Source organism: Varroa destructor, unplaced genomic scaffold (assembly GCF_002443255.2).
Source record: "Varroa destructor unplaced genomic scaffold, Vdes_3.0 BEIS01000004.1, whole genome shotgun sequence".
Lineage (NCBI taxonomy): Eukaryota > Metazoa > Arthropoda > Arachnida > Mesostigmata > Varroidae > Varroa > Varroa destructor.
Genome location: NW_019211457.1, coordinates 49,899,249 through 49,911,099, shown reverse-complemented (window position 1 = coordinate 49,911,099; position 11,851 = coordinate 49,899,249). Strand labels below are relative to the sequence as shown.

Sequence of the window (11,851 nt, the reverse complement as noted above, 5' to 3'; positions counted from 1 at the left end):
AACGCGTTTACGTACGTAACGTCGTGAATACAGAACGGCATCCTGGTTACAAGCCCACAGAGTGTACCGATCGAGCGTGATTTTCATATAGAAAAAATAACCTCGAGTAGGTTTACAGAGTTATAATAGAGTAAAATAGAACATCGTTATATGCAAGATAGACAATCCGACATCATTTTATTTGTGTGGATGCATACACAATGTTTATAATGCAATAAGGTACTGTATACGAATTAACTTCATATATATATATATATATATAATTGAATTATGGCAGTAGCCCTATACAAACAAAAGCTTTCTCACATCCAGATGAATCTGTTGTTCACTTCGCGGTTGAATTATTATCATTCAGTAATAATAATTACAATTCTGAGAACGGTAATGCTAGAAGGATCTACCTTAGAAGTTTCTTGCTAAAGGGCTTCTGCTTTAAATTACTTGCTTTGTTCTTAAAATTGGCTGTGTGGTTCTTCTTGCGCGCCTTCCGACGGTGACATTTACTACTGTTAGGTTTGATTTCAGACTCCAAATTACTGACCTTTCTTTTACGAGACTTTTGAGCCTCGTGAAAGTCCATGTCATGTATCTCCTTTTCAATTTCGCTAATATGCTCGTCATCAGAGTCTAACAAATGATCGCCTGCGCTGACACGAACCTTCTTCGACTTTTTCCTAGCTATAAGAAAATCATAACGGAAATAAATACTTGAACTATCATCATCTTTATCTTCAATTGACTACACGCAAACTAGTGTTTAAACAATGATATGAATATGTCGATAGCAACAGGTTATATATATATATTGTTATCTTTTCATTAGAATTTTGGGAACATTCAGTACACACGGTTAGTTCAATTGACAGTCTAATACCTTTTCCATTAGCCGGCTTACGGTTCTCCGGTACAGAATTATCATCGACAAAAGCCTTCTCAAATTCTTGAAGGTCTTCTTCTCCACCTTCCATTTCAAAATCTTCGTCATCTTTATCATTGAGCTGGTCGCGTTCAGGGATCCTGTTAAAACAACGGGTAAATATTTTATGCCATTAGGGAGGGGTTTCACATAATTCTGTAAGTTTCACTTATAGTCCATGTTTTCATAAAGCTCTTACTCCCACGATATAGAAAGAAACAATGCCCCAGAATATAGAAAGAAACAAATAGTGTATTTAACTGTACTGAAAAAACGCGCCGATACACTACCAATTCTAATTCTATACTGTCCCGATCTCTCATTGAGTTAAAAAAAAAAACGCTAGTTATAAGAATCGTCGGTTCATCACCATTAGATAGTTAGTAATTTACCATTAGATAAGAAGTGAAATAGAAAAAATGTCGAACCTGTGTCAACGATAGTAACACAAACTCTTACAATTTTTATAAGGAGTAAGAATAGTATAAACGAAGTGATAAAATTAATATCAAACTGAGTGAGCCTATATTTACGCAAGGTAAGTACTTACAAGCAGTTCTCAGCTTCCTCAGCGCACTGTTTTTGAAGAAGACAGAGGCGCTTTTCTGCCATTTTCAGTTCTTCTTCCGTTAGTTCAATATCCGATCCACTATCTTCGCTCTGCACAGCGAAAGGGTTTACACCATTTTCTAGATCGATGATCTATAAAGATGAAACAAGAAGTTGCAACACAAAAGTTTCATTCATGAAGTCACAATAGCACAGCAACCATAGATAAATTACATATGTATATTAAAAATATGTACCGTAAAGTGTACACATATGTATTGTTCTTTTCTTAGCACCAATCTCTGCGGGCTGTCTTTTGTTATATTACTTGTACCGCTCAGAGCTTAAATATAAAGATTGTAAAAGATGCACTGTTACCAGCGTAAAATTGTATCGGATAAATTTGATGTGAAACTCACTTTTTTGACGATGCTTTCAATGGCTTTACGGTTGATCGCCCTAATCCCTTCTACTCGTGAAAACTCGAGAAGTGAAGCCTTCACAGCTGACATATCAAAGTCAACAGGCAAAAGGTTCAGTTCTATTTCGTCGCTCTCAGCCGTGTCATCCCCATCTGCAATGGAGACCTCATCTTCGTTTGATTCTGTGACGAACACATTTTAGTAAAACCTCTTGAACTCAGGATATAACTAAATCAAATCTTCGTGAAAGAAAATAAGAATGTGTTGATTCGAGGATAATAAGCTTTTAGGTATTTGAAAGATTTTGTCGACAACTAACCTGCTTGACTACTGCAACCAAAATTTCGCGACTTCCCTTTAGCCTCAATTTCCTTTATCTGCTGTTCTGCTATATCACCGTTCTCATTTTCCACTACATCAGAAACATAAAAAAAAAACATTTGACTAAGATGTTCGATGAGTGTTTCTTTCCTTTTAAGAGCACTGGCTAACTTGCGCGATATTTCTTTCTTCACATGTTTAAAACATCCACATTACGCGGACGAGACGTTCGAGAACAAAGCATTACTACTTTCGATAAACGTATTTTGTGCTTCCATATATTTAATACAACACTCATTCAAGAACCACATATTTTTTAACATATCTGGAAAATGTAAAGGTGCGCAGTAGATAAAGCTTTACATAGTGCTCCACATCTCTTTTACACATCTTTGTACAGAAGCCTGGATACCTATACTGGGCGGGTGCCCATCGTTCATGATGCAATACCATAATTCTTCGATTCGTTAAGGAGTTTATGATAATTAGACAAGCTTCAACAGATGCAAGATACTGTTTTCACCGAGGTTGCTTTTCGAATCAAATTCACATGTGTATACACCTTAATACAAAAATAAATTCAGCGAATGTTAAAGAGATTGCATTTAGGGATTGACCATTGCTATAATTAATTCTATAGACGATGTCTAATCATCATGTAGTCTATGCAAAGGTTTGTTGCAGGAATATAGGAATATGTTTTACTAGGGTACTGCTTGCAAAGATTACCTAGGTTTTAAGCTGTATCGCTCCTTTATACATTCTGGACAATTCATACATAAATAGGCTTTTTCTTATTAAAAAAAAATAGAATGCCCTTATAAGAGAACTAGCGCAACGCAAGCTGTCCAATATCCCACTTGCAACGAAAAGAAATATAAACTTACACTCGTCTTCTTCATCCACAAATCCATTGTATTCTTCAGCTTCATCGTCGATGAAGTTGCGGCCATTGATTTCTAGTGCGCACAAAAAACCATTCTCTTTTTAAAGTCTACTTAGCATTAGTTACAATATAACAAAGTCACATTAGTGTTTTGGTAATCTTTGCCCATATAAATTTTATACTAATGCCAAACTCATATTAAAACTATAAATTCCTCTAAATCACAAGCTATTCTTACTACTATAAAGAATCTCACGAAAAAAGACTTTTATTGCTACAGTTTCCCAATCGCCAGAGTACTAACCCTTTCCCTCAAGGCTATTACTATTAACCCAAAAACATATTGCAACTCCCGATGCGCGCCGACGTTTGCGCGAATCTTAACACGAGTACTAAACAATTTGGGTGAATAAAGTTACTTTTGAATATTCAAAGCGCAGGTGGCCTATTTAGATATGAATTTGAAATTGATAAAACATATTTTTACTTGCTCTATTTGTTAGGGCATGGATTGACCTCGTTGACAAAATCTTCCTGGTGGTAATTATGCTTCTTCTATTACTTTCCAGCGCTCTTCCAGGGATGAAATCAGGCTAAATCAGGCATTATCGAAAAAATCCCAATGCTAATTTTCAAATGAAATAATTATATACTTAAACTAGTTGGCAAATTCAACTAGCCAGAATCTATCGAACACGGTCTTATTTACAACATTTAAGCAAGTATTGCAGTTTTAGAAGACACGGTATCGTTACAACCGTTCTAGGATATTAACGATCATATAATGCGTAAACTAAACTATCCGCTCTTACCAATAAGGATCATATCCACACATTCGCCGACTTATTAATAGCCTACCTGTCGTTCAAAAATACAACCGAATAAGCGAAAACAGTAGCTTCCTTTAAATTTACTATTGTAGACATACCTTCATCCTCATCAGGTTCCTCCTGCAGCGCCCCCGCATGTAATTTTACCAACTCTAAAAACACCTTATCGCGCACCCCCTCAACTAGCGTTGGACTTTTACAGTAAGTCAATACCTGTAATCATCATGAAATAAGTAGGCTCAAAGCTCGACATTTCATGATCTTAAAGATGAGCAGGTTTACTAAAGTAATAATTTTAGGTTAACCGGAGTTGTTAGTTTGGTACGCTTTGATAAGTGTGTATATATTCAAGCAATTAGTGAGGCGTTAGCGATATATGAGAGGACATTACTTCGTAAAAAGGCTCAAGAAAATTGTGCGCGCGTTTTCGGGGTAGTTGTCCATTGCCGGCTCGCGCTAGTTCCTCGAGAAAGATATCAAGGAAATGAAGCCTGAATCCTAAAGCCGCCTCGCGTGAATCCTGTATAGAACACGAAGAAAAGTATGGAGCTATTTGACTTAACTACTGCAAACGAAATAATTTTCAGTTCGAGCTTGCCTGTTTTCCTATATGTTTAAAGTTTGCTTATTTATCAACTATTAACCCGGTAGGATCAATTATAACTATGCGTATGCCCATATCAATTAAAATAAATTCGACACAAGTGACCTAGTCATCGATGAAAGCGCAATCGTACCTGTTTCGGAGAAAGTACGCTTTCGCGTAGTGTAGAAAGATATTTCTGGACGTGCTTGCACTCCCAATCACGAGCTTTCAAAAATTGCAAAGAGGCTCTGAAAAATATGCAGATCAACGCAACGCAACGCAAACATACGTTTCGAAGAATAACAGGAACTTAAGCATAATGATTGTACTTACATTAAATTTCAATCACTGTGGGAAGATGATGCATAACAGTTTACACTCTAACCGCTATCTGTGAAAACATAAATCTCAATTTGCTGTTTCAAGCCAACGACTCTTCTAATTACAGTGTTTTATGACAAAAAAGACATTAGACATAAAAAAAAATTATTATATCACAGTCTGCCTACGACTGCTAGAATCATTTACAAAAAAAAAATGCAATGACTTCTAAATGTTTACTGAGTTTTCGAACATATTCAAATAGCTATAACCACAGACCGAAACTAATTGCATGGAAAATACATCTTGAGCCTCAAATACTCGACACGTTGTAACGAAGACCTAAGCATTAGCCAACCCTAGCAATAGCCAATATTTTTACCTAAAGAAGCGTCTGGTGAGCATGAGAAACTTGTCAATACGGAATTTGTCGATATGATCATGATTTCGCCGCATCGTTTTGAAGAACGTCCCAATAAAGTGGTAACTCTGCGACGGTTTGGCAAAGGCATGTATCAGACTTCCAATGTTATCTGCAAGTTCCTGTTGTACAAGCGGCTTATCTGCCATCCACATGCAGTAAAACAAACCTACAAGAACAAATTAGACGGGTAAGTTTATTTAACCTTCTGTTTTATTTAATCTAGCGGTGCAAGTTATTTCAAGGGACAAAATTAGCGTTTAGATTACCCGTATTATGTTTCACCGAATTTCCCTCTCAGCGAAACTTATATCTTTTAATTGGCATTTTATTGGTCTATAGAAGTCATATTAACTGTAAAGGAGGATATGCTGTTAAAGGTACTTCATACTCGGTCAAGCGCTAAGTATGATCATCTTAATCACATTATGTATATCTGTTAAGGGTTTGTTAACCCACTCACCCTTCCATAGTTTCATCATTCCGTCAAATGAAAATTCAGCCTCTTCTTTTTGAGAACGCAACAACATCCATTTCCGCAGCCTGTTTAGGGCCTTAGTGCGCACTCGGAGATCATTAGATGCCAGGTGCTGCGCAAAATAAATTTCCTCGGATGACATGTTAAACTTCCGATAACGTGATCTGATTAAACAAAATAATCATTAATTGATAATTAAAATGAGCAGTGCTCAGTTCTATGTCAACTTCTGATCCTATTAAAACTATGCCCTAAATATATAAAATCTGGATTAATTATGTATGTTTATGGAATCTAGCAAAAAGCATGATGTTATAGATAAAAAAATCTGTAGAATACACGTAACCTGCAATCGATTGCGACGACTTCTTCCTTATGAGAATTGATATGAGAGGTTGACGTTTCTTCTAATTCGAATATATGAATAGTTAAGAAATTTTAAAGGGGATGGCTCATAGCCCCTAAGAACAATAATTGAGATTAGTGAAGATATTAAGCATGTGATATGTCATATGTAGGATATGTAAATTAATTAATTATTTGCATGTTTATCAGAAGAGTAAGGTTTATAATACCTCAGCAGAATTTTAACTATACAGCAGTTCCATAGCTGATTCTTTTCTCGCAGCGTACATTATATATACAAGATATAGGGAGGTCAATACCGTTACTTTCAAAGACTTTAGATCGCTGCAGACTGTTGAGATAACTTAAACCGACCGTGACCTAATTCAATATAAGGTAGCATATTCGCTCCCTTCGAATCGACACTAAACAAACAAAACGTTTTCTCTATCTTATGCTTAACAAATTTTAACAAAATTATCGCATCCAATGGGAGTGTAATTGTTTACCATCTGTGTTACCTCATTTGATACTTCCTTTGCATTTAACAATGAATGTCAAAAAATAACTAACAGCCTACTTAATATCAGCTTCTTGGCGTGTCATAAAAACGGTCATAATTGTTATAGATTCAATATTTTAAGTATTTTTCCATGAGTATGAAGCCACGTGGTATTTAATTTTCCAAATACCACACATTTATGTTTCATTATTTTAGTTACGCACCTTTTAACCTAATAATTGAGTGAGCACTTTGTAATCCAGACTCGAAAACGAAAGCACATTAGAGCATGGGCTCGTCAAAGACCTGACACTTTAGCACAAATCAATTTTCTTTTATCTGGTATGTCTTTTTACCGAGAATAACCACCATTTAAGAATTGTATTCTAGTACAAGTGTTTCTCGTATTTTACATCTGGTACTTTCGTTGCTAACGTCTGGTACTTCAGGCGGTTAGCTTTCACAACGAAACAAAGTATCTCTAGACCCCAATTCTAGCACGTGCGCCTAAGATTGTGGTCCACTTGTCTATGTGTGCAGGCAATGTTTACCTAAGCACGAGCGGCGCGCTCGGTCCTGATGACGACTTCTGGTTGTGATCTTTGTCTACTTCTTTGCTTTATTTCCCAGCGATGAATCAATGGGCGATGTAATAATGGCTAAGTGTGGTCAGGGCATAATCTGATATGTTGGTTGCATGGTGATCATAACTTGTATAAACGAATTTTAATTTTTTCGGTTAATAGAAGTACATTTAATATTTCTCTTTATAGTTAATCATATCGTTTTGCCATATCAGTTTTCCTGTATGGCACGACTTGTACGCAAGTTCTTGCTCAATTACTTTCAAAATATCCCTGATCAACTTAAAATCCATTAAATAGGGACGCATCCAACCATAATATTGCCTTTAGACGATCAAATATTTTTTAGAGCACCTGTAACCTTAATATAATAATAATCATGTTACCTAATAAGCATAGATAACTAGAACATTTAGATATTAAAAGAATGGAGCTTGTTGGTAGAGAAGAAGTTTGTTTAATAGAAGGATGTATAGTACAGTCAAGAGGGTATCACGAACTGCCGTTAAAACCTCTTTAATAATAAAAAACATTATTTACAAATTAAAAAACAAAATGGTGTGGCACTTATGCATGCGGGCTTATTCGACTTACATATCTTGGGTCTCCACAACTGGGGTTTTTGGAGTGAATTTACACGAGAATTTAGAGGAAATTTGGTTTTTTGGTCTATTAAACCCACACGTGATAAAAGCCCAGTGGGTAATTTTTTGACTAAAAGAAGAACTGTCCAACTAACCCAATGTTGATAATTTTTTGACATTCAAATTCGACTTTGTTGTATTACTTAATGGATAGCACGTTTCTATCATATTTGCTACTGAATATACGTTATGAATATTAGCAGCAGTTGCCAGTCTTTAGTGCCCCCTAAAGCCAATTTGGTTCCTCTTCTAAGAATCCGGTGTTTACCTTTGAAAATACTTTGTCCCTGAACGTTATCTTTTTTTTGTGTTAAAGAATCAAAATAGTGGTAGTTGCAAGTAAAAAAAACGTAATTTTATTAGCCGTTTGCCCATGATAAAATGTCATGACAGGAAAAAAGTCCGTTGAGTTGATGAAAGCTAGCGCCTCTTGAACTTTTTCTTGCTCTTGAATCCCTTGCCAGGACCATTTTTCTTAGCCTGGCCTTCACGAACTTGCTCCTTAAACGGAAGTCGTCTCATCTCTCGAGCTTTGTCTGTTGCTGTCAGCGTCTTTGTCATATCTCTTTCCCGATTATTTTTAATGGACTTCTTCTTTGCCTTTTTATCTCGGGGCTCATCATCAGTGTCAGAGTCGACGACAGCGCGGATGCGAGATGGTTTACGAGACCTCTTCGCGCAACGAACCTAAAAGTTGATATGTCAATCAAAAACGCATTATATCACTATTTATTAAAAAAGTTTTTGGAACAAAAAGGATTTCCCCAATAAGTGTTTGGCACTTACTTTTCGTATCAATGGGGAATATGCTTCTATATTCACATATACATATAGATTTGACTGTATCCAGTACAAAGTGAGTTCTGCTTTACGTAACGGCTTAGAAAATACCGTGAGCTGCTTGGTTGGATATGCTTTTATCTGCAATTATGAGCTCAACAATGTTAATTGAAGTACGGTAGGCAACTGGGTAAACATTTAGAATATAACTTACTTGATATGCGGCTGCTTTTTGCAGTTCCCACTCAACACGATCTTCGGCTGTTGCGCGAGCGCTAGGGATTTTAACTTTTCTTTTTCCATCTAGCTTGGTATGTTCACCTAAACGTAATTTCTTCTTCTCTTCTTTTTTCTCCTTTGGTGTTTGAAACCAGTTTCGTTGAGGCTTCTCGTTCTGCTTTTTATTTAATGCTGGTTGTGTTACTCTGTTAAGTTTTTCCTGTGCCTTGTCGAGATTTCTTTCCACATCCTGCATGTCTTTTTCCACTTTCTCCTCTCGAAGAATTTTTTCAATATCTGGCTCTACCGAATCGATTTTTTCCTTAAATTTGTTAACTACCTGAAATCGGGATAGTAAATGTTAGATTCTTTTAGACAGACCCTATTGCTGTTCTACGTCGTCATTGATCCACCGAACCTATCTCTAATTCTTTATAGGATATAACCCCTTTGTCTTAAAAGAAATGAGCCTTTAGACAAATTACAAAATATTACATCGCATTGATATTATTTTTCGAAGCACATCGTGGTTAGTATTATACGACTCACATAAATTGATTCCCATTCAAGTTCTTACGGCGATGGCTACACTAGCTACTCTAGGTAATGCTTGTGATCTCTGTTAAACTATAAACTTACGCGCGACACAATGAATATGTACCTGCGGCTCAATAACGCGTTGCTTGACTGGTGTACGAGCTTTTTTCACGATTTCCTTAAGAATTTTTCGTTCCTGGTCACCAACCATGGATACGGAGCGGCCCACCTTACCGGCTCGAGCGGTCCGACCGACGCGATGAACATACTGTTGAAGTGTGGGTGGAAGGGTATAGTTGATAACCGTTCGAACATCCTTGATGTCAAGACCTCTTGCAGACAGATCAGTAGTGACGAGTACATCAACTTCCTGTTGACTGAATCTCTTGAGTGACTGGATTCGCTGCGTTTGATTAAGCCCACTGTGCAACTCTTCAACTCGTATACCAAGAAGTTCAAGTAGAATACGGATACGATGGGCTAACTTCTTCGTCTGTACGAAAACAATTGTATGCTCATTAAAGTAGCGCGTCACAAGGGCACACAACAGCGGTTCGCGGTCTCCTTCGCGCTTTGATCGGATTCGTATAAATTCCTGACGCAAGTGCAAGGCTACGTCTGTGTTATTATTCAAAAACAGACGAACAGGATTGGTTAATGATAAGTCAGCGAGATCGCGAACACGATCGTTCATAGTAGCCGAAAACAGCATGGTCTGTCGCGTTGGCGAACATTGCTTGATGATTTCTTTGAGTTGCTCAGCGAACTGATCCTCCAGAAGTTTATCTGCCTCGTCGAGAATTATCACCTCGATCGCATGTAATGAAAATGATGGTGTGTTTTGCAGGTGATCAATAAGTCTTCCCGGAGTGGCAATGATGATATCGGGCTTTCGGCGAAGGTGACTCTCTTGTATTTTCAGGTCGAGACCGCCACTAGCAAGAGCAATATTTATATTTGTAAACTGTGCGAGTTGAATGGATACCTGGTATACTTGCAGAGATAACTCTCGCGTGGGAACAATTATCAGAATCCTGGTGACCACGTCAACTAAAGGACGATACAATAATCTCTCAAGAACAGGTAGCATGAACGCGGCCGTTTTGCCTGTTCCTGTGGCTGCACACGCGTAGATATCTCTGCCGCCGAGAGCAACAGGTAATGCGCGTTTCTGAATTGGTGAGGGATTAACGAAGTTCATTGCAGACAGGGCCTTAAGTAGCGGCCGGGAAAGGTCCATGTTCTGAAATGTTACGCCTGCCGTGCCATGGAAGTCGTCGTTCTGATCAGGAATCTCATCATCCTGCTGGGCTAACGCATCTTGCGCCCTCTTACGCTTCCGAAATTTCTGGCGTTCCTTAAGGGTATCGCGAATCTCATTCAGTTCCTCGTCTAACTGAGCCCGCTCCTCTTTGGTCACTTGAGTCGCGGCTAAGCTTGTTCCGTCGGAAAGTTTATCACCGACCTAAAATTTCAAAGTCGACAAGGCTATACTTGTAAATATTCCTATTCGTGAAACAGTTCATGACTGCAGTAAAGCAGCTGCTCAATGGTCGTGTTACATTTAAAGACCTTTCATTTTTTAAAGAATGTTGTATCTTCTACTTGAATATTCAAAAAATAAATAATTTTAGATTTCCTTAGGGAGGTGATCATATTTGTGTCTAAACTTCACAATGACTAGGTAATTTGTACATGTTTGGCTTTGAGCATAAAATGTACGGTATTCCTTGTAGGTATTAATCGGCTCAAACGCTTACTGTCGAAGCTCAGATAATTGTTGCGAGCTGGCTGTTGTACTCTTTTATATTCGTTATAGTTGGGTCTTCTATTTATTGAGCTAATAACCTCAGCTCAACACTTTTACAAATGTGCAAAATCTTTTGAGGTACTTTTTTTACTCACAACTTCAAAACTTACCACTCGTTTAATGGTCGCGGTCAGGTTAACTTTTTTCTTTTCTTTCACCAACTGCATGAGATTTTTCCACGTATCAAAATTATAATCTGCTGCATTATCCACGAACGAAAATCCCTTGTCAAACTTTTCGTCTTCAGAGTCACTTGCTTCTTGAGGAGCGCGGGTCTGTTCCACCTTAGTAACCACCCTCGACTTTCGTCCTACCTTTTTTAAAATCATGTTGACAGACAACTCGCATTCACTAGCTACGCTATAAATACAGATTACTTTTTAGATTAAATAAAAATGTAGAAAGATAACATCCGATAAGGTGGCAAAATGATAGTTTGTTCAGGTAAACAGCATACACATGAATCTCTGTTCCATTTCGTGCGCACCCACGTGTGCGTCACCATATTTGTTTTGTTGCGCTCAGAGAGGGAGGCTGTTCCTTCTTCAATATTGCATCCGATTCGAATCTTGTGGCGGGTTTTGCAGGTCATATTCTATTACGTGGGTACGCACCGATAGTCGTAATAAAAATTACAATGTGTTTTATTTGTGCTTTTAGCCGATCTGGTCAAACGTGTTTAACTAGAAAATATTTAATA

General features: G+C 37.5%; 2 protein-coding genes across 6 annotated transcripts; both read right to left on the bottom strand.

Moving 5' to 3' along the window:
- Positions 1-146: 146 nt before the first annotated feature.
- On the bottom strand, positions 147-7,129 carry Nnp-1 (Ribosomal RNA processing protein 1 homolog Nnp-1). 5 transcript variants are annotated; one of them, XM_086986902.1, is made up of 12 exons: positions 6,802-7,129; positions 5,716-5,894; positions 5,214-5,421; positions 4,662-4,758; positions 4,316-4,444; positions 4,023-4,137; positions 3,096-3,167; positions 2,207-2,299; positions 1,885-2,069; positions 1,467-1,618; positions 875-1,017; positions 147-678 (listed from the first exon to the last, which is right to left on the bottom strand). In XM_086986902.1, the coding sequence occupies exons 2-12, from the start codon at positions 5,870-5,872 to the stop codon at positions 398-400; spliced, it is 1,632 nt and encodes a 543-aa protein (XP_086843028.1). In that variant the 5' UTR covers positions 5,873-5,894; positions 6,802-7,129; the 3' UTR covers positions 147-397. The 5 variants fall into 5 exon arrangements, with proteins under 5 accessions (XP_086843028.1, XP_022658004.1, XP_086843029.1 ...); XM_022802269.2 differs by having other exon boundaries at positions 1,885-2,039; positions 6,802-7,128; XM_086986903.1 differs by lacking the exon at positions 3,096-3,167.
- Positions 7,130-8,138: 1,009 nt separating this feature from the next.
- Rs1 (Dead-box helicase Rs1) lies at positions 8,139-11,665 on the bottom strand. Its single transcript, XM_022804641.2, has 4 exons — positions 11,262-11,665; positions 9,466-10,806; positions 8,800-9,144; positions 8,139-8,492 (listed from the first exon to the last, which is right to left on the bottom strand). Exons 1-4 carry the CDS (start codon positions 11,478-11,480, stop codon positions 8,226-8,228), a joined length of 2,172 nt encoding a protein of 723 aa, XP_022660376.1. The 5' UTR covers positions 11,481-11,665; the 3' UTR covers positions 8,139-8,225.
- Positions 11,666-11,851: the final 186 nt, after the last annotated feature.